At 31.7% G+C, this 27,511-nt stretch overlaps 3 protein-coding genes across 3 annotated transcripts; 2 read left to right on the top strand and 1 right to left on the bottom strand.

The window, feature by feature from the left end:
• The first annotated feature begins 990 nt into the window (after positions 1 to 990).
• On the top strand, positions 991 to 3,067 carry LOC118038296 (pathogen-related protein). Its single transcript, XM_035044617.2, has 4 exons — positions 991 to 1,208; positions 1,344 to 1,476; positions 1,644 to 1,942; positions 2,736 to 3,067. The coding sequence occupies exons 1-4, from the start codon at positions 1,056 to 1,058 to the stop codon at positions 2,898 to 2,900; spliced, it is 750 nt and encodes a 249-aa protein (XP_034900508.1). The 5' UTR covers positions 991 to 1,055; the 3' UTR covers positions 2,901 to 3,067.
• A 240-nt stretch (positions 3,068 to 3,307) lies between these two features.
• On the bottom strand, positions 3,308 to 11,484 carry LOC118038295 (anaphase-promoting complex subunit 6). Its single transcript, XM_035044616.2, has 16 exons — positions 11,109 to 11,484; positions 10,867 to 11,001; positions 10,552 to 10,625; positions 10,423 to 10,462; positions 10,078 to 10,123; positions 9,781 to 9,860; positions 9,498 to 9,679; positions 9,283 to 9,408; positions 8,091 to 8,165; positions 7,866 to 7,991; positions 6,542 to 6,611; positions 5,996 to 6,078; positions 5,662 to 5,772; positions 4,678 to 4,777; positions 4,005 to 4,040; positions 3,308 to 3,879 (listed from the first exon to the last, which is right to left on the bottom strand). The coding sequence occupies exons 1-16, from the start codon at positions 11,352 to 11,354 to the stop codon at positions 3,775 to 3,777; spliced, it is 1,635 nt and encodes a 544-aa protein (XP_034900507.1). The 5' UTR covers positions 11,355 to 11,484; the 3' UTR covers positions 3,308 to 3,774.
• Positions 11,485 to 25,617: 14,133 nt separating this feature from the next.
• On the top strand, positions 25,618 to 27,255 carry LOC118038293 (uncharacterized). The gene has a single exon (XM_035044614.2). It carries the CDS (start codon positions 25,826 to 25,828, stop codon positions 27,209 to 27,211), a length of 1,386 nt encoding a protein of 461 aa, XP_034900505.1. The 5' UTR covers positions 25,618 to 25,825; the 3' UTR covers positions 27,212 to 27,255.
• Positions 27,256 to 27,511: the final 256 nt, after the last annotated feature.

The following is a 27,511-nucleotide window of genomic DNA, read 5'->3' as shown; positions in this document are numbered from 1 at the left end:
TATTGATAAGATATATTTGTTATAAAATTGATAGGTGTTAATTTTGTGCAGTAATCATTTTCAATTTGTTTGTTTATCTTGGTTAATTTATTGTTGTTGTTGTTTGTTTTTCAATCATATTATTAAATTACTTATAGAATTCAATTAAGATTATGACCTAAGTTTTGGATTTTTATTGCTTCTTTAAAACATGTTTAAGCGCTTTAACATTCTTTTTATATGCTAGAAAAAAAATTGATCCAGCTAAGGCAGACCACCAATCTAGTATAAGTTATTTTGCTTGCCATTGTGTCTAACTGCAACCAATCCAAAGAGGTCCATGAACAAATATAAATGCAATATGCTTGTATATCCTAAGTAATTAATCATCCTAAACTTCATTCTTGGATATCTTGATATAAATAATCAATTTTGTCTTTAATCTTCCAGAATCCCAAGTATATCCCTTAAAATGAGAATATGATCTAGTAAAATAGAACACAAAAAAAAAATTGTTCTTAAAAATTAATAATTTGTTTCATCAAAATAAGCATATTTGAAACTTTAGTCCAACACATTTTGAGGCAACGTGGTGATGTTATGCTAGGAGAAGTGCTTAAAGATATGGGTTTAGACATTGATTAAAATAGAACACACAAAAAAAATTGTTCTTAAGTTGCATGCTTAGTTAAGTTTTGTGAGCATCCCACTTATTTGAATATTTTTAAGCATTGCATGATGAATAAAAATATCCATTTGTTATGGCACTTACGAGGTAACAATGAGGTGATTTGTAGTTGGAAATTAAGTATTTCTATTCAAGACTATGAGCTTTGTGTTGTAGATTTTGGATTTGTGATGTTTAAGTGTGTATGATGATGAAACTTGTATGGTGGTATTATGTGACAATAGAACTAATAAATTATGCTACATAATTGTGTGGTTACCACACACACCAACCACAATAAAACCAAGTGATTTGACTTCTTTTGTGGTTTCTATCAAACGTTATATAGCCATCTCCGGTATAAAACTCTTAGAAGGGCCTCTTGTAGTGAGCCTCTAGGGAATTTGATATGGCGACAGCAGAAGAAGCTCTGATTAAGAAATCAGGAGATATATACAGATCTATCTTGCATGACGAAGCTGAGAATACCACGCAGTGGAGGCATGGTGGTCCTCCCGTATATGATTCCGTAAACCAGCTCTTCGAAGAAGGCAGGACCAAGGTTCTCGACCCTTTCTCTTCGTTTCCTTTGTGCTTATATATGTCTAAATTATGTGTTCGTGTGTGTCAGGATTTCTTCTTCTTTTTCTTTCTTGTTTTGTCTCTCAAACTCTTTGCTTGTTAACATGGCTTGTAGGAATGGCCAAAAGGATCTCTAGAAGAAGTAGTGCAAAATGCTATCAAGTCTTGGGAAATGGAACTCTCCCACAAGACTCGTTTACAGGACTTCAAGACCATCAACCCTGACAAATTCAAGCTCATTGTTAATGGTACTGTGCCAAACTTGAAACCCGATTTTCTTTTCTGTTCTTTGTTCTTATTTGATTTAATAAAACCAGATTAAGGTTAAGGAGATTAAGGACAGGATTGTCAATCATGGGAAGCTTCCTTGAACCTCACCTGTAAGTACTCTGATGAATATTTGGTTGTGTGACAGGAAGAGAGGGTTTATCAGGAGAAGAAACGCTTAGGCTTGGGAGCTACAATGCTCTATTGAAAAACTCTCTACCGAAGGAATTTCAGTACTACAAAGCAGATGAAGAAACCTTTGAATCATCCCATGATGCCTTTCAATCTGCCTTCCCTCGAGGATTCGCATGGGAAGTGCTGAATGTATATTCAGGACCTCTTGTGATTTCTTTCAAATTCAGGCATTGGGGTTTCTTTGAAGGACCTTTCAAAGGTCATGCTCCTACTGGAGAAAAGGTTGAGTTCCATGGCCTCGGAGTCCTCAAGGTATGCTTTTAAAAGAATTCCCTACACCAATAAGAACTAGTGGAAGGTGCCGGTAAAAAATCCAAACTATTTCTTTTCATCTAATTTAGAGAAGGGGGGCGAAAGCACAACCATTTAGCATGCAAAAAATATCAAAAAGCAAAAAAAAATCTGGAAAATGCATCACTGTTCACCCTTTATGGATCTTATTCAGTGTTTTTTTCAAAAGGAAAGACTCCAAATGGTCCACATAGCCTCTTTCAAGCTAGCCTTTCAAACGTTTATCTATAGTCAATTTAGTGTTGATGGAGCTTTTAAAAGTATTTTTTATTTAGAAATATATTAATATAATATTTTAAAAAATATTATTTTTAATATTATTATATTAAAATAAAAATAAATAATAAAAAAAAAACTTAACCTTTTTTTATAAAAAAATAATAAACAGTGTAGTCAAACAATTCTGGATTTTCTCCACTAGCATTCCTACTTCCCTGCTTGATATGATTTGATAAGGTCTTTTCATCAAGAAATCACACCTGGCAGCCATTAATGGTATGAGCTGTAGTGCGTTCGTCAATAAATCCTGGGCCCAAAAGCCATTATTGCTTCTTCTTTTTTCTGGTTCAGAAAAAATTGCCAATGGACTTGAAAACTCTGAATTTCTACTAACAAGAAAAGCAAAAAAGGGACAGCCCAATACATAAAATGAAATTACAGAGTGGGACATCTTCATTAATTAAAAAAAAAAGAAAAAGAAATGATTTCCTACAGAAGAAGTAAAGTGGCTTGTGAACTTTTTACGGGTTCCCAGATGGATGAATCTCAAAGGGCAGAAGATGTGGAGATTTACTATGACCCAGCTGAGTTATTTGGAGGGCTACTGAAAGGACCGCTGATCTCACCATCCCGATCAGATTCAGAAGATAACACTGCCACCGTCGCAGCAGCAACACATGGCTGTCCGTTTTCCAAATAAATGTAACTGGCCATGTGTTCTCGCTAATGCTTGTGTTTTGTCACTTCTGTTTGTACCTTGAATCAAGCCGCTTGCTCGATCTTATTACCATTTTATCTGTTGCTTGCTGCACGCCTATCCATCCCTCGCATGCAAACTTCAGAAATAAAGCAATTTTCATCACAAAAGCGCTTTTTGCTTCTGTATTAGGAATGGGCACAGGTGGAGCTCCTAGAGCATCCATCTCCTTGTTCTTATCAGCAGAGTTTCTATTAGACTTGAAGAGATGCACGCCATCTGCCGCAATATCTTAAATGCGCAGTATACTACATGGAAGGTCTTCAGCTCTCAGAACTTACCCTGCTGGAACAAGTGAGTTGGCCATGCAGTGATACTTGGCTCTCTCTAAAAGGCTGGCTAAAAAGTAAATGCCGCTTACAGGTAGATGAATTCTGGCTTTAAATCGCCACTTGACAAGCAAGAAAACAAAATCGCGGTAGAAGTGAAATAACAGGATGAATGGATGGCACATAAATGGATTGTTGCTCGAGCAGTGAACTCAGAAATACAGAATATATAACCAAAGTCCACTAGCAGCAGGCTTGCAACTTATCACCACATGCTTTGTCAACAGAATTAGCAACATGAACAAGACTGCCCAGCAACAATATCACAGCTAAAATTAGGTGCAGATGGGTTGAAATTGGAATATCTAAGTTCCAAGCTTCCATTGATAAAACCATGCGATACAGATAATAAATATCGCCCAACTCTGCCTACTGTAATACATACTGCCTAACTCTAAAATGGAACAAAATGAATCGACCCATTCAAGGACTCGTAGTTCATATTCCACATGCATTACAACAACAAAAAGAATATAAACAGTACCACTTCAGCGAAATTCAATTTTGGGGTCGATGCCTCGACGACCTTCATCTACAAGTGCCAGACTCAACATTTCAGTGCAAAATTGATCATCCGGTTTCAGCCATAAAGCCTGATTGAGAAGTGAATATGATTAAGACCAGATCTTAGGGAATTTTTATGACAAAGAAGATTGAGGAGGTGGGGGAAGCAGTAAAATCTTGTTTTTGAAATTATACATTAGTCCAGACTACTTACCTTGTGGTAGCATGTAATTGCAGCAGTAAAGTTATCCTGCAGAAAAAGGGGACGAAGAAGAGGCACCTATAAGATGGCTTTTAAATCATGACACAGTATCAAATTGTAACATTTCCCAAATTTAGAAAGCGGTCAAAATTTCAAGCAATCTAATGACAAGTCATTATATCCGTATTAAAAAATAGTTCATTCTTCCAAGTCAGCCCGAGTCGGAAAAAAGGTGATTTGCAACCAGTCACTTTGGGAAACACTCTACCACTTGAAAATAAAGAAAAATATGATTTTAGCTTCCAGTTAATACAGGATGTTGTTTGATGACTCGAATAATAGCAGAAGGTTGTCAAACAATCAACATGAGAAACTGAACTGTAGTCCCATGCTGGTTTGTGTTCATGTTCATGTGATGTGAATATTGTTATCAAACCCTTGCACAAAAGTCATTGGAAACATAAATTAGCAAAGATATCATAATGTGATAGCTTTCCAAGACATCTTCAACTTTCATAACCACTTTCATTATTTGCACTATGCCATTTCAATACCTCTCCCACTTCTAGTAGTCCTTATTTTCTCTGGATAATATTTACCTTTCTCAAACTATTGCTTTCAACTACAACAGCCAGATGATGTCATTTTAACAGACTTAAATTAAAATGAAAACAACTCAATTCACCTGCAAATGATAAGTGTATGCAAGACCAGCATAAGTACTCAAGCTTCTAGTTGATAGTGTAAGTGCTCTCTCATAGCATGAAATTGCTTCATGGTAAATCCTGAAATAATAATTTGATGTTATTAAGCTGAACAGTAATATGCCATATCATTCATTTATACATGTAATAAGAGAACATTCTATTTCTACAATAATGACTGCAAAGAAAGGAATAGGAGAACAAAACTCCAACTCAAATACGTAAAAAAGTCGAACCATAAGTCACGATGTCATGCTTGCTCACAACAAATCAATCATGCAATAAATGAAGAAAGCACTATTTGACCACACAAGCATTAAGGGATTCATGAAAATTCTTTCCATATTATTATTGAATTTTGAGGGTTGCAAAGGGCCAAGCTTATCCTCCTTTCATCCTATCAATGGAATTTGAAAAGTATTTTCTATTGCATGATATTATCTGTCGTATTTCACCAAGTGCACCAAGAAAGCTCCCAACTTGATCCTTAAAAACACTTCCACAAAAAGCTACAGGAAAAGAGACAGAAACTAACATGTTTATAAGAAAATGCTAACAACTAAAAAGATAGCCAAAGCTTTCCATTTATAAAAACTGTAACAAAAAAGTACTCATCAATATGGGTTTGCTCAGTTAACTGATTGAAACTAATGGTTATGCAAGTTCAAAGCAATTGGAGGGTTGAACTACTTTTCTTTATTTCTGGTTGACAAAGACCTCAGCAAGTGTGTATTGAATAACAAATGCAGAACATATACTAATCATCCCTGCAACAATATGAAAATATTAAGATGCGAAACAGAAAAACAATTTTGAAATTGAGGATGAGAAAGGTAATTCATTTCAAGTACAAGGAAAATTCTAGAAAAAAATAGAGCAATCATACATCCTGGAGTACCTAAATGGCAACAAGCAACTAAAAAAAGGGAGTATAACTGCTCATTCCAACAAATTTTAAAACGTACTTTAACTTTCTGTAGGCATGGCCAAGATTAATGACAGTTGGTTCCCACAATTGACTCAACGAAGGAATGTGCTTCAAAGTCTTCTCAAACCACAACACTGCTTTGTTGTACCTGAAAGTGTTTGAGAAACAAAATTATGAAAGTCAAACAGCTTGACCGGCATCAAAAAGTTTACAGCCAATGGCTTTTAGTAAAGAAAATGAATGCTGTTTGCAAAATTGATTATTTGATTCTTCAAAGAAACGCCATAAACATTAACAATGCAAAAGAGACCCTGTAAGTAAAATTTTTAAGTCAATCTTTGACAAAATTATGAGGAAAGAAATATCCTTACTCCTTCATATTATAAGCAACAACACCAAGTTCATTGTATACAAGTGGATCTGAAGGGCAAATTGTCTTTGCCTGCATGAAAAACTGAAAAAAGATGATGAATCAGAATGTTGACAAACCACAACAAGAAACACGAAGAAGAGTCAAAAAGGAAACAGGATTTCAAATGACAAACAAGTAAGTGCAATATTATGATGTTCACTGTCCATTCAATTTATGCTCAGTTTGCAAGAAAGCTACAAATAATTCCCCAAAAGGAAAAAGGAAATCATTTGCTTAGATTACAACTACGAAATTGAAGTCAATGCAGCAAATGCTAACCTAAGAATGTGGGTTCGAAGCTAGCATTCTTGAACTGTACATGACAAACCAAAAGCCCTTCATTTTTCTTTTTTATTGAAAATTAAGGCAGTGTTTTCTCAAGCATCAGGGAAGAATGATGCAGCGCCACTTAAAACACCAGGGGCTAATTGTGTTATTGAAACACAATTTATCAATTAACCAAACAAAATAGCTATTGGCCATTGTTCAGAAGATAAAACATCACCTGCTCAGCAAGCTTATAGCTGTGAGTTCGCATGTATTCCATCCCAATATACAAAGTTGGCAAATGGCACCTGGAATAACAGAATATCAAGATTCAACCTGTAAAAAGACAATTGATAAGTAATAAGAGGACTTCAACAATGCATAACCTTGGGACCAAAAAAACAGACTAGTTTCAGATCATTATATCAAATAGGAGCTTCGGGTCAACTTAAACTACCTTTTGGAGATTTTGAGTTGGGGAAAACCAACCGCCACTTTTCTGGTTTAAATTAACAACTCCAAACCTAAAAGACCCTTTAACTAGCCAGCTAACCAGCCACCAAGCTAGCTCATCACCCAGAAAAAATTAATTACAACAAAGCAATCAAGACAAACTACCTGGCAACACTATAACATGACATATAAAAATCTCCACCTCAACTTCTTTTTATAAAGGAAATACCAATAATTACACTCAGAAAACAAAAGGGAACAACAACAATGAGAAAACACATTACACAACGGAAAAGGCGGGTTAACGACAAAAAAACTAGGATTTCTTCTAAAAGGTACAAAGTTAAAATGATAGCCCATAATAGTTGAGATCGGGCAAACTATAAGCAGAAGTGGGACATATACAAAATTGTATATATTCAATATTTCCATAAATAAGTTTGAATCTATGTAGGCAAGGATAAGAGAGAATGAGAAGGTAAGGTGAGGAATGAAAAACTTCTGTTCTTTCTTAATTATACAATAGGAAAGAAAGATGAATGCAGCATACAAATTATGGTGAAATTTTTCAATTCTTACAAGTAGAAGGAAATACTAAAAGACAGTGAAACTTTTGGAAAGGTGGCAAATGGCAATAGAGGTCTGCATGTACCAGCACCAGTGGAGGCTGGCATGGAGGAAACCCATTTGACTCCAAACACACATTTATTTAAATAATTTTTATCTTAAGGATTTTTCCATATATTTGTTTTAACATTTTTTTGAGGACATGGAATACTTTAATTTTTGTATACTGCTTGCGACCAATTCCATACACGTTTCCTTTTTCATATTTATTTTAAATTATAATTTTAGCTTTTTATTGATTATAAATAATAATATATGGTCTTCCCTTGGAGGCTGTCAAGGAGGCCTAAAATAACTTCCTAAAGTTATGGACGCAGAGGAATTCAAGCGTGCAGGAAAATGCTAAAATATTTTCTTACAAAAAAGGCAGCCTAACAAAAGCACACAATGCTCCAAAAACATGTATCTTTCAGTTCAAATAGTGTAAAAATATTATATTATTTTCAACTTGAAGAGGTTACTGAGGTTCTAGTCCAAATTACCCTGGGAATAAACGAGCAGCGGTGCGATATGCCGACATTGCTTGATCACCCTCTTCTTGAGCAGCATAAGCATTCCCAAAGCCAATCCAAGCAGGTGCAAAGGTTCCATCTAGACTCGTAGCCTTGCTGTATTGTAGAACAAACAGAAGAAGAATCAGATTTAATCCATATGACCAAAAAGAGCACAGTAGGTACATTTTTTACTGAGCTTCGGGCAAAAGTTACCTGAAATAACGTCGTGATTGATCATACTTCTTGATACAGTAGTAGTAACAGCCAACAGCAAACCATGAGAGAGTCCTAAATGACGAGAAGACCTAATAAGTAAACATGATGTTCAATTGCATAATATTTAATGGAAATGTTCAATTACACAATATCTAATAGAAACTCATATTCATGCTTAAGCTGAAGTGAAGTCTATGAGAAAGAAACAAAATCTCTCTTATCCATCTCTTGTTTTTTTCCTTTTTCTCTTCAAAATTTTATAATTAGTAATTCAAAAGCATTTGACAATGAAATTCAGATGAGAGTCCACAGGATATCATTCAAACACAATTTCAAGCAAGACTAGACAAAATATCAAGAGAAATTTGAAAGAGATCCAACAGAAGAAAGCACTTATTTTTCCTATGTTTTTTAGCAGCCCTGAAACCATCTTCACTTCTAACTTACCATTTTGTTTTATCAATTTAAAATCTTATGCACAGGTAGATTTCACTTTCCATGATTTTATTGTTGACAATTTGAGGAATTGAAAAATAGGCCACATGAAAATACCACGTGGGAAAGTTTCACACAGTCAGAGGATTCTAATAGGTCCACCATTACATTACTTCTTAGGATTTACAATCTTTCCATGCACGACGGTAGAAATGTATGCATGTGAAAACTGTTGCAGCCAATTATACATGAGGAGAATCTTAGCTTTGTTGAAGAGAAAGTGACACTCCTAATGGATGAGAAGTCCAATAACCACAAAAAATGAATTATGCTCTTTAGTACCTTTTATTGGACTACACAAATAATCACTGGCAAACCACATGCATATTTCCCATGTTACTCATGAATGGTACTTCAGGTGTAGTAGATACATGTTTTCCAAGAGTTCTTACTTCCTTCTCTTTAACTTCTTTCTTTGTGTTAATTAGTCAAGCTGTTACTGGAAAAACAAATTATTTGGATAACCACCATGCTCACATTTGATCAATGATGACAAGAAATTATTCTGTGCCTGAAACACATCTAGAGAGCAAACCATGGAAGCAAAAAAGGGAAAATAGATAACTCAATCTAAGCATAATCCTTCACAGTGAAAGGGAACTAAGGAAGCTGGTCCTGAGAGTAATCCTTCAACTCCAAAGAACACAGGTCATATGAGCATATCATAAAAGAAGATGCGGGTATATAAACTCACTTTTGAGGATAATCCTTCACCAAGTTAGATGCCATGAGATACAGCTCATTTGAATTTCCAAGCTCCACAGCAGCTGCTAAATGTACCAATGTACATTTCAAATGAAAAGGGTCCTTCTCAAGCAGACTGCAAAAGAAAAGATAAATCTCCGATCAACTGACACATCTAGGGTGTGTTCTTATCTGTATTCTGTTTGAAACAAGTTAGGAACTCACTCTGAAGTTAGTTCAAAGCATTTCTGATATTCACCACACTGATTGAAGTACTCTGCTTTACAAGCCAAAAGATCGGTGTTGTTTTTTAGTGTATGCATGAAAGATGGGCTAGAAGGATTGCTATTGCAGCTTTCTTTTTCAACTTCTCTGAATTTGGCTTCTATGACACACTCTTTGTCATACTGTGACAAGGGACTGACATTAGTTTTGGAGAAGCAAATAGATTATCTGGAAATAGTTGTTTGGATCATATTGACTAGTATACACTGTAGTTGTGTGTCACCTTTTTTATCAAGCAAGAGTAGAATGAAGAGAGCCACCTATCTTCAGGACCAAATTGCAAGGAGGAAAGTAGACTTGTTTCTGCAATGCAGTGGCAAATATAAGACGTTTGAGTATTAAATGACATTGTTATTTCAAGCAATGTGGAGCAATTTATATTCTTTCAGTTAATGAAGTGAATGCCAGAATGGTAATGAATAGAGAAATTCTCAACAATCACCACTTAAACAGTAAATACTACAAATCGGATAGCAATATTCTTCACATGATTCAAAAATGAGGTTTGGAGAACTGTTACCTTCTTCAAATGTGAGCATGTGATTTTCAATAAGGCATTCCAAAGCCTGGGAAACAATGGAGATACAATCATCATTCATACTTCCAACCAAAATCAGTAAAAGAGATGAGTACAACTAGAAAGAAATCAAGATTATGTCCAGAAAACAAAGGCAAAAAACTTCAGTTGAATATATCAAGAAAACTCTTTAATCTTTATCAACCTCTTAATATGGATTTTTGAAGCTTTGCACGGAAAGCTATGTTAATTCTTTTTGCATGCACAAATACTATAATGCAAAGAAACTCTCTTATGCAACCTACAAAGTAAACCAGAAAGCAAAGGTAAAACAAGTGCAATAGCTACCTCATAACATAAAGGATCAGCCTTGATAGCAGCTTTGTACCTTAAATCATCACAAAAGAGTAAATTAATCATTACAGACCAAAGACACAGTAAATTTCTACAAAAATGAGATGGCTAAGAAAAGCTAACCAATGTCGAGCTAGAGCACGATTTTCCAATGCTTCATAAGCCCTACCTCTTAGAAAACATATTGCTGAAGAAATCTATCCCAAAACAGAAAAACAGCATTTCACTAACCAAAATTCAAAGTCATAAATACAAGTTTAATCTATGTATATTCAAGATACATAATCCACATCTTTATCACAATCAACTAATATAAAGCACCAAAACAAATCTTCAAAAATTCATAAGCGAATTGTGAAAGAGAAAGAACAAGACTTGAAATGTTCAAAAGAAAACTATTGCCAGTTAAAGATAGCATAAGAAAAAAAAAAAACTCACATTGATCTCGCGATCTTCACTATCCTTATCTAAGTACATAACATTACAGTCTTTAGTGTCATATACATTTCCATGTTCATCAACTTTTGCATCACCAAGCATTAACAAACACTGGTCCCACTCTTTCAATTCCTCCTGGTCGCAATTTTAAAAGAAAGAATTAAAAGTTAACCAAAAAACCCTAGAAGTACAAAAAAAAGTCTTTAGTTTTCAAGATTAAAGATCCAAAATCGAATATTTACGAGGCATTTGGCGGCGAGGTAGCGGAAACGGAGGTCGCGAAGGACTATTTTGGAGGCGTTGAGGAGGTGGTAGGCGCGGCGGTAGTGGCGGCCGAGGAAGAGGGCCTGAGCTTGCATGTAGATGTCAGCGGGATCGTCGGTGAAGGCGGCGACTTTGTCGGCGAAGAAAATGGCGGAGGAGTATAAGTGCTTGCTCACACAGTCACGCACTACCCCTCGAAGCTTCTCAATCTGCTGTTCTCTCATTTTTATTTTTATTTTTATTTTTATTTTAGAAAAAAAGGAAAATGAGAGTGAGGTCTTGGAGTGAAAGGGAGATTGTAGGTTTTTGATTTGTGCAGTGTAAAAAATATAATACGTATTCGGGAAGAAAGTAAAAGGGCAAATGAGCGGGAGGTTTTTTTTCCGGTCTCGTTAAATGGGTTGGTGGGTGGGTTTGAGCCTGGCTTTGAGATACTGGATTCTAATTAGCCCACGGACACAATTTTGCCCGGGGGTGGGGCAGCTCTATTGATTTTTTTTAATTTAATTCTTAAATGATGTGTTTATACAAATTTAAAAAGTGATAATTTATTTTAGTTTGTTTTTTATATAATTATATTTACTGTTATATTTAAAAGAATCCTGCTAAAAGGTGTAAGGAAAACATTTAGACAATTAATTATAATAGCAATCTATAATATTATTATTTTTTTTTTTTGCATTTTGACTTTTTTTTTCTTTTGGTTATTGATTATTTTTAATTTAGTCTTTATATTATGTGTTTATAAAGATTTAAAGTTGATAATTTATTTATTTTTTCTCTTATATTGTTATAACAATATCAAAAAAATATTTTAGCATCGGATTGATATCAAAAAAATATCTCAGCATTGCGATATAATTTATTTTAAAAAAAAATTAGTTAAATAAAAAATTATTTTAAAAAAATTATATTATTAAACTTTGTGGAGTGAAGTAACCTGGGTTGTGTCGATTCACAAGTTTAGCGGTGATAAGAAAACTCCAATTAATTAGCTTCTAAAAGTTAGAAAATGTGAATAATTCCAATAAGCTTGCTATTGATACCATGAAAAAATAACTCTCAGCTCGCCATTGTTGTAGATTTAACAAGGACGAGCTGGGTAGCTCACCCTTGTGCCATAGTCTAGCCCATCAACCAATATATTTTTTATCTTATTAATTTCTCTTTTATATTTATACATTTATTTTCATGGAACTTAATGTGTGTATTACATATATTCTTGTTATGTGCTACAAAAAATCCTTCTTATGCTAGCTCATTGAGCTACATACTACAGTACCTTCTTTTTATGCTTTTACAATAGGTTACGTTTTATAACAACACATTTGCATGCTATCATGTTACGTGTTATGTGTGCTAATATTATATGTTGTACATCACCCTACACCTGTAAAGATGAGCTACACCACCCTAACATCTTAGGAATGGTAAGATATAAAACAATTTCTTAAAAAGGTATGTTAGAACACTAATCTCTTCACTATATATAATAAAACACACATGTCATCTTCATGATTTCTTACTTGAATGTCACTTGAGTAACCAAACTAAAAACTAATTTAAGCATCAGAGAATTTGTTTTACAAATAACACCAAATCACAAATGCAAATCATCCTATTATTAATTGTGGAATCCATTAAAGTTTTTCTACAAATTCATCAGTGGCGTCGTCTCTGAGAACTAAAATAAAAGGCTAGTTCATTTCCTTTCACACTCTTCATAAAAAAATGTTACTCATTGCTGATTAAACACCAAGATAAAAAAGAATAACTAATCTCCTTACAATAAGGACTCTAGTTCCCCTAAGTCTTCAATAACTCTCTTAACATGTGCAAATGCTCAACAATGTTATTATAGCAATATAAGAAAAATTTCATACTTTTCCATTCCATCAATAAGAGAGTCAACATACAGCTTCATTACGTGTACCATATATACAGAGACAACTTTAGTTCCATGAAAAATCTAAACAAAACAACATGCCAAATAGGCACAATACTCAAACCCTCTAAATGAGTTAGTAGTCCTCAATAGACCATATCCACTAGTATGATTATCTCTATCAATCTTCTTATGAGTCTCGTTCACATAATCCTCATAAAAAAAACCTATACAAGATATATATGAGACTGCACCAGCTCCTATATTCCATTCTTATCAGGTAAGAGTCTTCACTTTGTTATCGAGTGTTACACACTCATCTCTTTAATGATTGTCACTATAAATGCCAACCTTGATAACTATAATGGCTTTACAAATCCTAAAAAGCACACATAAAATATCAAAAGCATCTCGGAGCTAATGACAACAAAGAGTGATGTCATGTGTAAGATTTTTCATAAAACTTTCCACAAATCTGTTAGGATATGGTATCACAACCTTGAATCTGACTCTATCCTTAGTCTTTACAATCTCTATGTGAAGCTTATGTCTCATTTTGGCACCAACATTCAAATTAAATAAAGTATAACTAAGCTTTTTAACAAGATACTGAAAGCACTAAGGCATATCTCTAGAGATTTAACGAGGAAATGCTATGTGTGGAGAATGTACTTGAACCTATCACCACTGAAGCCCTGACTAATGAAGTCTACAATTATTACTTGTGGGAAAGGTTATACACACTCTTTGGTAAAAATCTTCCTAACATCAAACAAATAATGAAAACTTTTACTAGGGTGGAAGAAGCTAGCATAACTAGACAAGGTTACCCATGTTTTCACAAAGATGAATCTCTCTAATGTCATCAATCTCTAACTAAAGTATCTAAAAAGTGCAAAAGGCTAATTTGTGATCGCCTAACATATCCAAAATCTTGACTGCATCTCTAATTACAACATATATTGAGGTGCTAGCTGCTATCAAAGGAAAAACTTTATACAATATTCTTCTCCTATAAAAAATGGCTAAAATAGTAGGAATCCCAATAAACTATCTATTTTACCGTGATCACATGCACAATACTAAGGAATGCTTTGCACTGAAAAAAGAGATAAAAAGACTAATTGTCAATGGTTATTTGCAACAATTTATGAAAAAAATAGAGACAAAACCAGAGCAAGAAAGAAAGGAAGTTTGTGCACTCCATAATGACCTTTTGAAAATCATGTAATAACCTTGTCTCCATGTAATTTATGAAAAAAAAAAATATTTGGGGCTTTTCAATAAAAAGCAATAGTATTTTTTTTTTCCAATGTAACTTCCATTATCTACACATCTTTATTGTCTTTAATGTAACTCTATATACTCCATCATCTTTAAAATAGCTTCACTTAGCTCCATTAAAAACTATCTCCAATATAAGTCCATGTCTCCATTAAAAACAAATCTTTGTCTCTATTAGTCTATAAATCTTGATGTCTCTAAACAAGTTTTTAGTCCATGTGACCATTTTTTCTATAAAAAGATCAGAGATCTTCTCTAAATCCTTGTGACCATTTGTCTCTAAAATGATCATGTATCCTTCTCTTGATAAAAGCCTCTAAATCTATCACAAAAACCTTTACCTTCACATAAGACTCAACATTTCAAGATTCTTTAAATTTATTCAAAATCAAAGAATAAAAAGGCGATGTTAATTAAAAAAAAAAGACCCACCTTACCGTTGCTATAACAACAACAACCTGGGTGCTTGCCCCTACGCTAAAAGGTAGCCTATTGGTTAGGTCAGGCAAGACCACCAAGGTCATCTCGCCCTAGCTCATCGACCAATAAATTTTTCTCTCTCCTTAAATTTTCTCTCATATTTATACATTTATTTTCTCGAAACTTAATATGTGTTGCACAGATAATTTTTGCTACATGCTACAACAACTCTTTCTTATGCTACCTCAATAAGCCACGTGCTACAATAACTTTTCCCTATGCTCTCACAACAAGTTATGTGCTACACAACAACAAATCCTCGAGCTACCATGTTATGTGCTACATATGCTACATAAGTGTTATATGTGCTAGTGATATATGCTACATATCATCGCCATCTAACTACTTGCAAGGATTAGCTATGCCACTCATACATCTACCTAACATTTTGGGGATAGTGAGTCATGAAACAATTTCTTAAAAGGGGCTTCAATCCCTATCAAGGTCAAAACACTTATGTCTTAATTACACATAATAAAACACATTTTTCATATTTTTTTTTATTTTTTCTACCTTCTTTTCACTTGAGTAACCAAACTAAAAAACAAACTTAAGTATTAAAGAGTTTGGGTACATAATCTTTTTTTCAAGACAATAAAATGTGGGAGGTCAGCTGTAAAATAAAGGGATGGCGTGCATCAATAACTAAAGGATAGTTCATGGCAAACAACAGGAGCAATTGAAACAATAAAAGATGGTCATCGTTCCTAGAGCTTTATCAAGTTTTAGTACCCAGAAACTCTTTAGGTGTAATTGCAGGCAATAGTTAGTAGGTTTTGTAATCGTTGGTCTATAATCCCACTAGTGATAATTAGTTTGTAAGCTATAAATTGCTCCGAGTGTTTGAAAATATAGCAATGGTTGTTTTTAAAGTATTTTTTTCTTGGAAATATATCAAAATAATATATATATATATATATATTTATTTTTTAAAACTATTTTTGACATTAGTACTTTAAAATGATCTAAAAATACTAAAAAAATTAAGTTAAATAAAAAATAAAAAAATTATTTTTTTAAAAATATAAAAAAAAAAGACTATTCAATGTGTACAATTCAAGAATGATTTCCCTCTTGAATCATGTCTAGAAGAATCCTAATTCATGCACATAATGTGGTGGCAATGAATTTAAGCTTATGTTTCTTTTCCACTTCTTGTGATTGAGTTAAGGGTCTCCAATCCTATATTAAATCAATTATTCGTTGTCTGACAACAACAACTTTAGTAGTTCTAATACATTGATTAATTAAAATTATATCACTTGATAGATTAAAATAACATAATTTACGAGCTTAACAACCTTACAATCTTTTTTCTAGGCAACCACTTCGATATTATTGAGAGTCTATTTATAATTGTGATAGCGGTTATGGTTTAAAGTATTTTTTATTTAAAAATATATCAAAATAATATATATTTTTATATTTTTTAAAAATATATTTTTTAAAAAAATTAAAAAAACGACGTTTCAATCGCATTCTAAAAAAAAAAACAAAAGGAAAAACTTTAATTATCTTAATTTAACTAATCACGGATTAAAATATTGTAAACGTGATCAATTCATGAAATATAAAACAAGAGTGTTGAGATAAGATTCGGGTTAACATGCTGGACTAAACCGGATTTTAAAACCATGCTTAAAAGAAAGGGATGCCGGATTTCCTTACTTTAGAAAATCCCATTCCGTTAAAGGGGGGAGTGAATGAAATTCCGTCCAATCAAACATAAAGAAAGGGAATTGAGGATTCCAATTCCGATTTCCGTCATTTTTTAAAAATTATTTCGCCACAAAAGTTTTAAAAACACAACTATATATCGGGAGCATTTTGACATCATAGTTGGCTATCATGGATAGAAGGTTAAAGTTAAATAATAATTGGATCTAATAATTTTATCAAGCATAGGTGTAATGAATTTTAAATGGTTGGTTTGGACATTTACGTTAACATATATATTGAAAAATTTATTTCTATATATATAACAAACTTATAAGAGAGGGATGCATTTTTAAAATCATTTGAACAAAGAAATTAATCTTGTTTGATTTATAGTTATCATGGATTTGGAATTCATTATTGTAATTATCACCATTGTTTGAAAATAAATTTTCATGCTCTGATTTCAGTTGTAGACATAGGAAATTTAAAATTGAAAATTTTAAGTAAGTTTACATTTAATTCACATAAAATATATTCTTCATTTTTTCATATTTGGTTAGAAATGTTTTATGCTCAATAATGGGAAATATCTTGTGATACAATATTATTATTAAGAGTATTTTTTTTTTGTTTATGTGTTTAAAAAGTATTTTTAAAATCTTTTTAAATTTTTTTTGCTTCAAATTATTTTTTTATTTTGAAGTACTAATGTTAAAAATAAGTTTTTAAAAATAAAAAAATTATTTTAATATATTACAAAAAAAATATTTTAAAAAATAACTACTACCATAATCCCAAACACTATTTAAATTATGAATTCCTCCACTATTCTTGTTATTTTTTTAACACTTCTAAAAATAAAATTTTTTTTTAATATATTATAAAAAAAATATTTTAAAAAATAACTACTATCATAATCCCAAACACTATTTAAATTATGAATTCCTCCACTATTTTTGTCATTTTTTTAACACTTATTTTTGTCATTTTTTAACACTTATTTTTTTTTGAAATATTAAATAACTATTTTTCAAATAATTTCATTAAAATAATAAAATAATAATATAGTTTCTTTAAGAAAAGACATCTGATATAGATATTTTTTAAAAACAAATTATTTTACACCCAACCAACCAAACGAGGAACATAACCTAAATTATAATTACAAAGCCCTAAATGACACAATCACTGAGATCGAAACTTAATCCTTCGATTAGGAAAATTATTGTTTTTTTAAGATTTTGATAGTGGTTATAATTTAAATTGTTTTTTATTAGAAATATATTAAAATAAAATTTTTATTTTTTTTAAAAAATTATTTTTGATATTGTATATTAAAATGATATATAAATATAAAAAATTAATTTTAAATAATTTTTTTTTAAAATCTTTTAAAAATATAATTTATATCACGTTTTTCAATCGACTAGAAGTATTTGGATGAACACACGTCTGGTCCATAAAAGCTAGGCTAAGTGATAACAGTGGCATGCGACTTCAATTCAGGGAAAGCAACTGCTGGCACAGCAGCTTGGAAGCTAAATTATAAAGTGTTAATGATGATGTACACCTTGTATTCTTGCTTTTGTATTTTGAAGGATTTATTATTATTACTTCTTTTTTTATATTTATATCATCTATGTACGTTACGTAATTAACATTACTATGGCTTTCTGTAATTATCATCACTAACTTTATTAAATAGCGCCAATATTTTGCTCTTAAAATTTTTATTTTGATCTATCTATTTTATTTTTCTTACAAATAGGTCCTTAATTGAAGTCTTGTTTTGTCCTCACATTTTACAATAAATGTGATTTAGTACTTAAATGGTTTTTTTCAATTAAATCCCTACAAGTCAAAATTATGATAATACATGTATGATATTGTTGGACACAAAAGTTTTATTTTTTAATGAATATATCTAATTAAATTCACTTAATTATTATCTTGTCCATCAAACAATTTAAAATAAAGAAAAAAATTATTTAAGAAACAATACATTTATGATGATATGAGAGGAAAAAACATAATTTAAAGTAAAAACACTTTAGTGATCTAAAAATAATAATTTATTTTTTAATTGAAATATGTGTTTCCTATAACATTACATAACTATTAAGAATTAAAAGAAGGCCATTAATATTATAATAAAATTATTAAGTAATAAAATAATATATTCATATAATAGGTGGTCTATTTGGCATGCTTTTTTTTTTTTTTTTTGTCGTTAATATGTTATATTCAGCAATGGAAATACTAGTGAAATAAAGTGAGTAAAGTTTATTCTAACGTGTTTTGTCTATCAATAAATTCATATATAAAATTTTTACTGACAGATTACAAATCTCCAATAAGAGTTTTTTTAACGGATTATTTATGTATGTGATCACGTCAACAAGAGGTAGACTATAAATATAAATACCAATAAAAATATTTCGTTGATAAATCTAAAAGTTTTGATAGTGTAGGTCATTAAGAAGTGGTTTTACTTTGATTTTGGTTTTTTTTATATTATCATAAATCTATTATTTTTCAATAATCTTTCTTTTATAATAATTGAAATGGGTTGATTGAAAAAAATAAGAACTAAATAAACTTAAATAGATGTACCCATTGAAAAAAAGAAGAAGAGAGGTTTTGTTTTCATAATATCTATTGGATTATTGGACATGGTTTAAGATATATCTATTATCATAAATATTTTGACAAAGTTTGAGATTTGGTTTGTGATTACTTAATTAAAAAAAAATTAGGAATTAAATTGTATTTATTATAAAACATAAGGACTAAAAAAATATAATTAAAACTTATTTGTAAGAAATAAAATACATGGAACAAAAGAAAATTCTTTAAGAAATTTTAGAGATCAAAATGTACATCAATAAAATATTGAATATTTCAAGTATATTAGCATAGTTTTCAGACTCGGCCCGAATCATGACCCAAGTTCCATGTTTTAATCGGGTCGTCTAGGTCAATTATTTTTTTTTAAATCAAAACGATGTCGTTTTAGTTAAATAAAAAAATATTAACGAGTTGCAATCGAATTTTTAACCAGGTTTTACTGGGTCATACCGAGTTTTTTATTTTTTATTTTTTTTAATCCAGCTTAATTTTTATTTTGAGTTGTCTAGATTTTGAGTCGACTTGCCAGGCTAGATTTTAAAACTATTATATAATTGTCATAATTTAACAGTGTTGATGACAGTAAATGATAGAAGGCGTAATGATAACAATTATATAATGTACAAAAATGATTTCAATATAAAAAAATAAAAAAGTACAATAACCCTTTAAATATAAATACATCAACATCGATCCATTAAAGTTTTTTTTTTTTTTAAACGATAACGTCCACTAGCATGAGTACTTTAATGACGTGACACTTTAGGTACTCTTAAAAGCTTCATGATAGTGTCTTTCCTATACTTGATTGAACATGAGATCTAAAAAATGTGTGATTTCAAGGCCTTTTCTTAGATACAGTAATTACTCCACATGAATATCACTGCCAGTACTTTGAAAATCTATACACATCAACTTCGCCACATAACTTTTTCTTTTTTCTTTTTTTTTTTTTTAAAAATCAAAACTCAAATGGGATTATATTCATAGCTAGACATGTCTCCAAATTCTCTATACTTATTAGCAACATATTGAAATATAACTAAAATGGGATTATATTCCTGCTGTTTCACTTTTTTTTTTTATTACTTTTTGCTTTTTTTTTTTATAGTCTTTTTTTTCATTGTTTTTTTTTTTTTAATTGAGCTGTTTTTTTTTTTTTTACTTTTTGCTTTTTTTTTTTTTTCTTCATTTTTTCTTTGTTTTTGTTTAATGGATATTTTTTTTAAAAAATTATTAATGTTAAATTTTTTTTGTATCTCAAACTTTTATAACATGTATTCCGAGTTTAACGGGTTAACCCAAATTTTTTTTTCTGGTTTTCATAGGTTAACCAAATTAATTATGGGTTAACCCATCAATTTTTTTTTCTATGCAGCTATCAAACTTTCATGATGCAAATCCCTGGTTTGACGAGTTAACTTAGTTTGAGGGTTAACCCAATTAATTCATATATTTTTTTTACCTTTTGCTTTTCTTTTTCTTTTTTTTTTCTTTTTTTTTAATGGATATTTTAAAAATAAAATTTTTTATTAATGTTAAATTTTTTTTCTATCTCAAACTTTTATAACACGCATTCCAGGTTTAATGGGTTAACTCAGATTTTTTTTTTTTTTGGTTTTTTTTAATTAATTTTTTCATTTCCACAATAAAACATTGATTTCTTAGGCGTTTTATTTTTTAAGTTGTCTTAGTTTTTTTAGCTGTTTTTTTTATGTTTTTTGGGATTTTTTTTTGCTTCTTCCTTTGTTTTCTTTTTTTTAACAAAATTTTTTTGTTTAAATTAGTTTATTAATGTTTAATTTTTTTATTTAGTTGTCAGATTTTCATGACACGTTTATCGGATTTAAAGGGTTAACTTGGTTTGACAAGTTAAAATAGAATTTTTTTTTTTTGCCTTTTATTCTTTTTAATTAATTTTTTTCGTTTAGTTTAGTTTGTTAATGTTAAATTTCTTTCTATTTAGTTATTAGGTTTTCATGACACATATTCCGAGTTTCACGAGTTAACCTGGTTTCATGGGTGAACCCAGTTAATTCTGGGTTAACCCATTAATTTTTATTATTATTATTTTCATAAATGTTTTTATTTAATTTAGTTTTTTAATGTTAAATTTGTTTTTATTTAGTTATCAGACTTTCATGACACAGATCCTGGGTTTAACGGGTTAGCATGGTTTGACGAGTTAACCCAGATTTTTTTTTAATTAATTTTTTTGTTTAGTTTAGTTTGTTAATGTTCACTTTTTTTTTTATTTAGTTACCAGACATTCATGACACGGATCCCGGGTTTAACGGGTTAACTTGGTTTGATGAGTTAACCTGAATTTTTTTTTTAATTTTTTTTTCGTTTCGTTTAGTTTGTTAATGTTAAATTTTTTTCTATTTAGTATTTTTTTCTTCTTAGAGTTTTTTTTTCTTTTATTTTTTTCTTTTTAATTAATTTTTTTAATTAATTTAGTTTATTAATATTAAATTTTTTTCTAAGTAGTTTTTGGCTGATGCCTTTAGTTTTTTTTTATGCCTTTGACTGTGAACTGCATAGTGCAGTCCACAGTAAAAAGGCTGATGCCTTTTGTTTTTTTTAATTAATTTTTTTTTGTTTAATTTAAATTATTAATGTTAAATTTTTTCTATTTAGTTATCAAACTTTCATTACACGGATTCCGGGTTTGACAAGTTAACCTGGTTTGACGAGTTAGCTCAGTTAATTCTGGGTTAACCCATTAATTTTTTTTTTAATTACCAAACTTTCATGATGCGAATTCAAGGTATGACGGGTTAACCTAATTAATTCATATTTTTTTTTTCTTTTTTTTCATTAGCTTTTTTCTTCATGTTGGTTTTTTTTAACTAATCTATTTAATTATCACACTTTTATGACACGACCTTGCAGCCAGACCCACGTCCAAAGCTATTGGATCTGGTATTGCAGTCTAGACACTTTTATGCTAAGGGTTAACCCAAGTTTAATGTTATTATTAATATTATAAACATTACTCTTGGATCAGGCGATGCAACCAAAACTGAGACTTTTGGGTATAACTTTACAAAAAAACCTAACGCTTTTAGATCTTGACTATTTTTAAAATGCAAAAAATAATTGACCCGTAGCATCGCGCGTGACATATAACTAGTGTGTGTGTGTCTATATATATATATATAGCCTCAGCCACCTTACAATACACTGTTTTTTCTCATATGTTTAAATGACTCTAGGATCTTAATCCTTGACCAAGCCTTAACTTTCTACCAAACAATACCAAAACCTCCTCAGAAGTAACCACTTCTGCTACACAGGCACAGCATACGAGCAAATCTAATAAGAGCCCACTCTCTCTCTCTCTCTCTCTCTATGGAAAATATATCCGAAGCATCGCCGTCAGTGGACTCATCATCAACAGGAAGTTCTTCACTGGCATGTCCAAGTATTCAAATGGTTTCGAAATCAGACTCGGAGAGGCTTCTTGGCAAGTACTTCGATGCGTCCCAATATGGTTTTGATTATGAGCAAAGTAGTCTGTGGTCTCCACTAATACCAGCTCGAAGGGTGTTTTTGGCTTCACCAGCAGGGCATAGATGCTACGAAGATGAGTTTTTCTCAAAGCTTAAGAAAGCAAAGAGGGCGTGTAGGAGGCGCATTGCTTGTTTCAATGTATGTCTGCTAATTATGCAATTCTCTTTTTAATAATGCAATTTGTGTTCGTTTCAGTTCACCAGGGTTTCTTCATCATGTTTTATACTTCTCTATTTTTCACTTAAATATACGTGAGCAATCTCCTATGACACTATACGCTTGTTCTTCACCATTCAATTTGGTTCACTGCATTTTCTGAAATATTCCCTCTTTGTTGAGATTATGTATTGATATTTTATAAAATTAATTGTCATCTGGGTAACATTATGTGATTAAGTTTTATCCAGAAATTAAATGATGTTGAATCCTTTTCCTAATTTATAATTTGCAGCACACCTTTTGGCGCACTTCAAGACGACAACCTTAAGTGGTGCCATCCCCGCCTTAATTTCTTTTCCAAAGGCATGTTTTATCTCAAATCCCCATTCCCAAGCTGCATTGGGAAGCTTTTGTCAAAAAGGTTCGATTCACAAATGAATCCCAAGTATTTTTGTTTAGCTACGATACATGCACACAAACCTATGTATTTTTATGAGACATATGGCTCCATGAAACCTTGTGCTATCTACTTTCTCGCTCTAAAACTGCAGCATATTTACGATACCATTCTTATATATCAACCGAGTCAGAAGGGTTTTCAAGTCCAAACAGAACCCTTGAAGTATATGGTCTTGTACACCGTATCTATAAAATTTTAGGGTTTAAATTCATGCACTTTTATTCCCAATAGAACAGTATATGCCAGTTTTTTTTTTTCTTTTTTAATTTCTTGTATGATATACGTTCCATACTTTAAGTTTAACAATTGTGTCCCACTATAAATTCTTGCTTAAATACCAGTTTAATTTGTGTTTATCTATATATATATATATGATCTGATTCCAAAATAAAGTATACCATGGGGTCGAATATATTTGAATGAGTACTACAATGACGCATCATGGGACAGGGTCTGCAAGCTAAACACCAAGCAAAAGGGATTTTCAGACTGGGTTTCCTGCTAAAAAGCCAGATATTTGCTTTCGAATAAGAGGACACAGAGTAACGGTTCAATTATTATCCAAAGTTGTAATAAGCTTTCTTTCTGTTTTTCAAGACTCTTCTTTTGTCTGCTGATAACTTGAATAAGATTCCCTCTCCTTTACTGTTTCGGTCTGGAAATGAGAGTATGGGTCGGTTCTAAAGTGCAGCTATGGTACATGCTCTAACCAGCAAATAGATTCCTTACTCTCTCTTTTTTTTAATCTTCTCATGGCTTTCATTTTATGTAATTGATCTCATATATTTAAAAATGAGTACGTTTAGGATTACGTACGTCTCCTTATTTTAGAGTTAATATTTCATTGAAAATTATTTTTTGATATGAATATTAATAATATAATTAAAATAAATTATGAGTGGATAAAAAATTAATTTTAAAAAAACTTTGGTTAACATGTTTTTTATAAAACTCAACATTCTATTTCAATAAAAAAAGTATAAAATTTTCTTGTGGTAGTTTATGCAATGAAAAATTGAATGATAAAAATAAAACTAAGTAAATTGAGCTTTGAGTTTAAGCCACATTCTCGAGCGTAGGCTTAAGCCTCAGGTTTGAAATAATTTATAAAATCCATACAACACAACCTTAATTTATACTTTACTTGACTTACTAAAACAGACATACACTTAATGCCTTTTCATAGCCAAGTCGCCCTTTATGTTATGACATCCTTCCTCTTCATATAAATCATCATTCTTATCAATATTTGAATTTGTTAGATTATTAATCCTTTTATACGTTCTTCGCAGATGATACAATCTTCATCTTCATCTTTTATGAAGGTTATGAATTTATCAATTCAACGATCTATATCATGAACTCAATCATAAAATTCTTATTAATCAGCACTCAATGCCATAAACATAATACATCACTTTTATTTGATAGTTGGGTTTCACCTAATATTTTATTAACATTTCAATAAATCAATCGTCCCAACAATATTAATTCTACATAAGTCAATTTAAATCAAATTATATATTTTAATCATCAAATGAATTAATGCCATTAGCCCATTACCGGGTAATTAGTTCCACAACATATATAACTCATTACCGAGCACTAGTCCAATTATTGGGTAATTAGTTCCATCCATCCTTATCTTTTTCTTTCATGGCACATATTACAATTAAAATAGATGCATACACATTTAAATAAATTGCAATTATTAAAACTTAAGAAACACTCTTAACAAAAAAAGATGTAGGTCACCTACTTGTTACTCATGAAGATTTCACCCCTTCTAGCATGGGTCTTGCTCTAAGAACATCTCCTGTATCATTAGAATTATAGATTCATCACTAATCCATTCGTTTAATATAGGTGTCAATATTCTGGTTCCACATTAATTTTTCTGATTCAATTTAAGCCCTTTACTCATAAAATCATGTTTTACTCATCCATTTTCACACATGTTTAGGCTTAACTTAGCATTCTCTTCTACCACATTATATATATGTTCCTATTCAAGTTTGCAAGCCTGACATTAACATTATTTTCTCATTACAACACATTTATTTATCTTTATGATAATACCATATTAGCACACATAAGTCAAGCAATCATGGATGCGCCCCTTTATGCTTCTTTTTTATTCTATAATTTGATATTGATAGCATGATAAAGACTTTTCTTGGATGTTAAAGTGTGGATGGCGTTGTTTGGTCACACTAGCTTTTTTTCCTGATGAAATTTTTCATCGAATATTTGATGTCACATAGATTTTTATTAGGGAATATGTATAACCTTCCCCATAAGGGATAGTTATAAACTCTACTAATAAGGATTTTAATGGTGATAGGTTTAAGCAAATTCTCCACCCTCTAGGGTTACTTACAAGCTAGGGATTTTTTTTTTAATTATTTTATTTAGACTCAATTAGAGTTCTGGATCGTCAGATCAACCCTGACAAGCATGCCTGTGACACGGTCTTGTATTTCTATATCCGCATTTCAAGTGATAAAACTACATGTCGCCTATCGATCTTCTCCTCCCTCTCTGCCTCTTTTTGGCGGGAATATAGAAATCAGGGAGGTCATCTATCAAACAAATACATAGGACAGAGGAGAGCCCCAGCAAATATGAACCCATCAAGACCCATCACCCCTTTCAGGCTAGCCTCTCTTCTTCGTCTCCAAAAAGACCCTAAACTCGCTCTCCAACTCTTTAAAAATCCAAACCCAAAAACCCCTTCGAAACCCTTTCGCTACTCTCTTCTCTCTTATGACCTCATCATTACCAAGCTTGGCCGTGCTAAAATGTTCAATGAAATGCAAGAAATCCTTGCCCAACTCAAAGAAGAAACCCTTTTCACCCCTAAAGAGGCTCTCTTTTGCGACATAATCAATTTCTATGGCCGTGCTCGCCTCCCTGAAAATGCACTCAAACTGTTCGATGAATTGCCTTCGTTTCGTGTCCAAATGACTGTAAAATCGTATAATTCCTTGCTAAGTGTATTCTTGATGTGCAAGGATTTTGATAAAATGAGGGAACTTTTTGTGGGTATCGAGAAATTGGGGAAAGCAGATGCTTGTACCTATAATTTATTGATTCGTGGGTTTTGTGCGAGTGGGAGATTAGATGATGCGTCCAAGGTGCTTGATGAAATGACTAATAGAGGTGTTAGCCCTAATGTGATTACATTTGGTAATTTGATTTATGGGTTTTGTTTGCATTTGAGGTTGAAGGAGGCTTTTAAGCTGAAGACGGATATGGTTAAGGTCTATAGGGTGTATCCTAATGCTTATATTTATGCGTCATTGATTAAGGGGGTTTGTAAGAATGGCGAGTTAAGTTTAGCTTTTAGGCTTAAGAAGGAGATGATTAGAAATAAAATTGAGTTGGATCCAGCAATTTATTCTACTTTGATTAGTGGGCTTTTTAAGGCTGGGAGAAAGGAAGAGGCTTTAGGTGTTTGGGAGGACATGAAAGAACGTGGGTACAAACCCGATACTGTAACTTACAATGTGATTATTAATTTGTTTTGTAAGGATAAGGATTTTGAAGCAGCTTATAGATTGTTGGATGAGATGGTGGAGAAAGGGTGTAAGCCTGATGTTATCAGCTACAATGTGATACTTCGAGAACTGTTTGAAGAAGGGAAAAGGGTTGAAGCAAATGATTTATTTGAAGATATGCCAAGACGTGGCTGTGCTCCTGATGTTGTTTCCTATAGGATTCTTTTTGACGGGTTTTGCAATGGGATGCAGTTCAAGGAAGCAGCGTTTATTTTGGATGAAATGATTTTCAAGGGTTTTGTTCCTTGTTCTTCCAGTATATGCAAGTTTGTTAATAGGTTGTGTGAGGGAAAGAATGAAGATTTGTTAAGGTCAGCTTTTAATACTCTGGAAAAGGGAAAACTTGTCAATGTAGATTTATGGAGGATGGCTGTTGCCATGGTATTCAAGGATGATAAACTCTCTAGTTCATTTAACCTCGTTGATAGTTTGATAGATGTTATGAACTGACACCAGGACAATAATATTCTATTCAGTTATTTTCTGATGAGGCACGTAATTGATTTAATTTCTTCTCATGTGAGTGAACAGCTGTAAGAGATTTATCGCATGCATGATTGTGTGTTTTCCCACTCCTTGCATTCCTACATGCTCGCAAACACTTAGGGTACAGACTGTGTACTTCTTTCTGGCTGCAAAGTTATTTGTCGGACTGGTCCATAAATTAAAAGGTGACATCAGGCTTTGCAAGATTTTGACTCGCAGTGAAAGTTACTGAAACTGGTTGATATGAAATTATGGATGTTTACT

The sequence above is a fragment of the Populus alba genome, chromosome 11, assembly GCF_005239225.2.
Source record: "Populus alba chromosome 11, ASM523922v2, whole genome shotgun sequence".
NCBI classification, from domain to species: Eukaryota; Viridiplantae; Streptophyta; class Magnoliopsida; order Malpighiales; family Salicaceae; genus Populus; species Populus alba.
Note: the sequence above shows the minus strand (reverse complement) of the source record. Positions and strands in the feature narration are given on the sequence as shown.

Bases quoted from the DNA above. Each gene is read 5' to 3' on its own strand.
- LOC118038293 (XM_035044614.2), top strand. From the start codon at position 25,826: ATGAACCCATCAAGACCCATCACCCCTTTCAGGCTAGCCTCTCTTCTT.
- LOC118038296 (XM_035044617.2), top strand. From the start codon at position 1,056: ATGGCGACAGCAGAAGAAGCTCTGATTAAGAAATCAGGAGATATATAC. The intron at 1,477-1,643 runs GTACTGTGCCAA...GTTGTGTGACAG, and splicing joins ATTCAAGCTCATTGTTAATG to GAAGAGAGGGTTTATCAGGA. The intron at 1,943-2,735 runs GTATGCTTTTAA...ACGGGTTCCCAG, and splicing joins ATGGCCTCGGAGTCCTCAAG to ATGGATGAATCTCAAAGGGC.
- LOC118038295 (XM_035044616.2), bottom strand. From the start codon at position 11,354: ATGAGAGAACAGCAGATTGAGAAGCTTCGAGGGGTAGTGCGTGACTGT. The intron at 9,861-10,077 runs GTAACAGTTCTC...ACTGCATTGCAG, and splicing joins CATGCTCACATTTGAAGAAG to AAACAAGTCTACTTTCCTCC. The intron at 9,680-9,780 runs GTGACACACAAC...CCCTTGTCACAG, and splicing joins ACTCTTGCTTGATAAAAAAG to TATGACAAAGAGTGTGTCAT.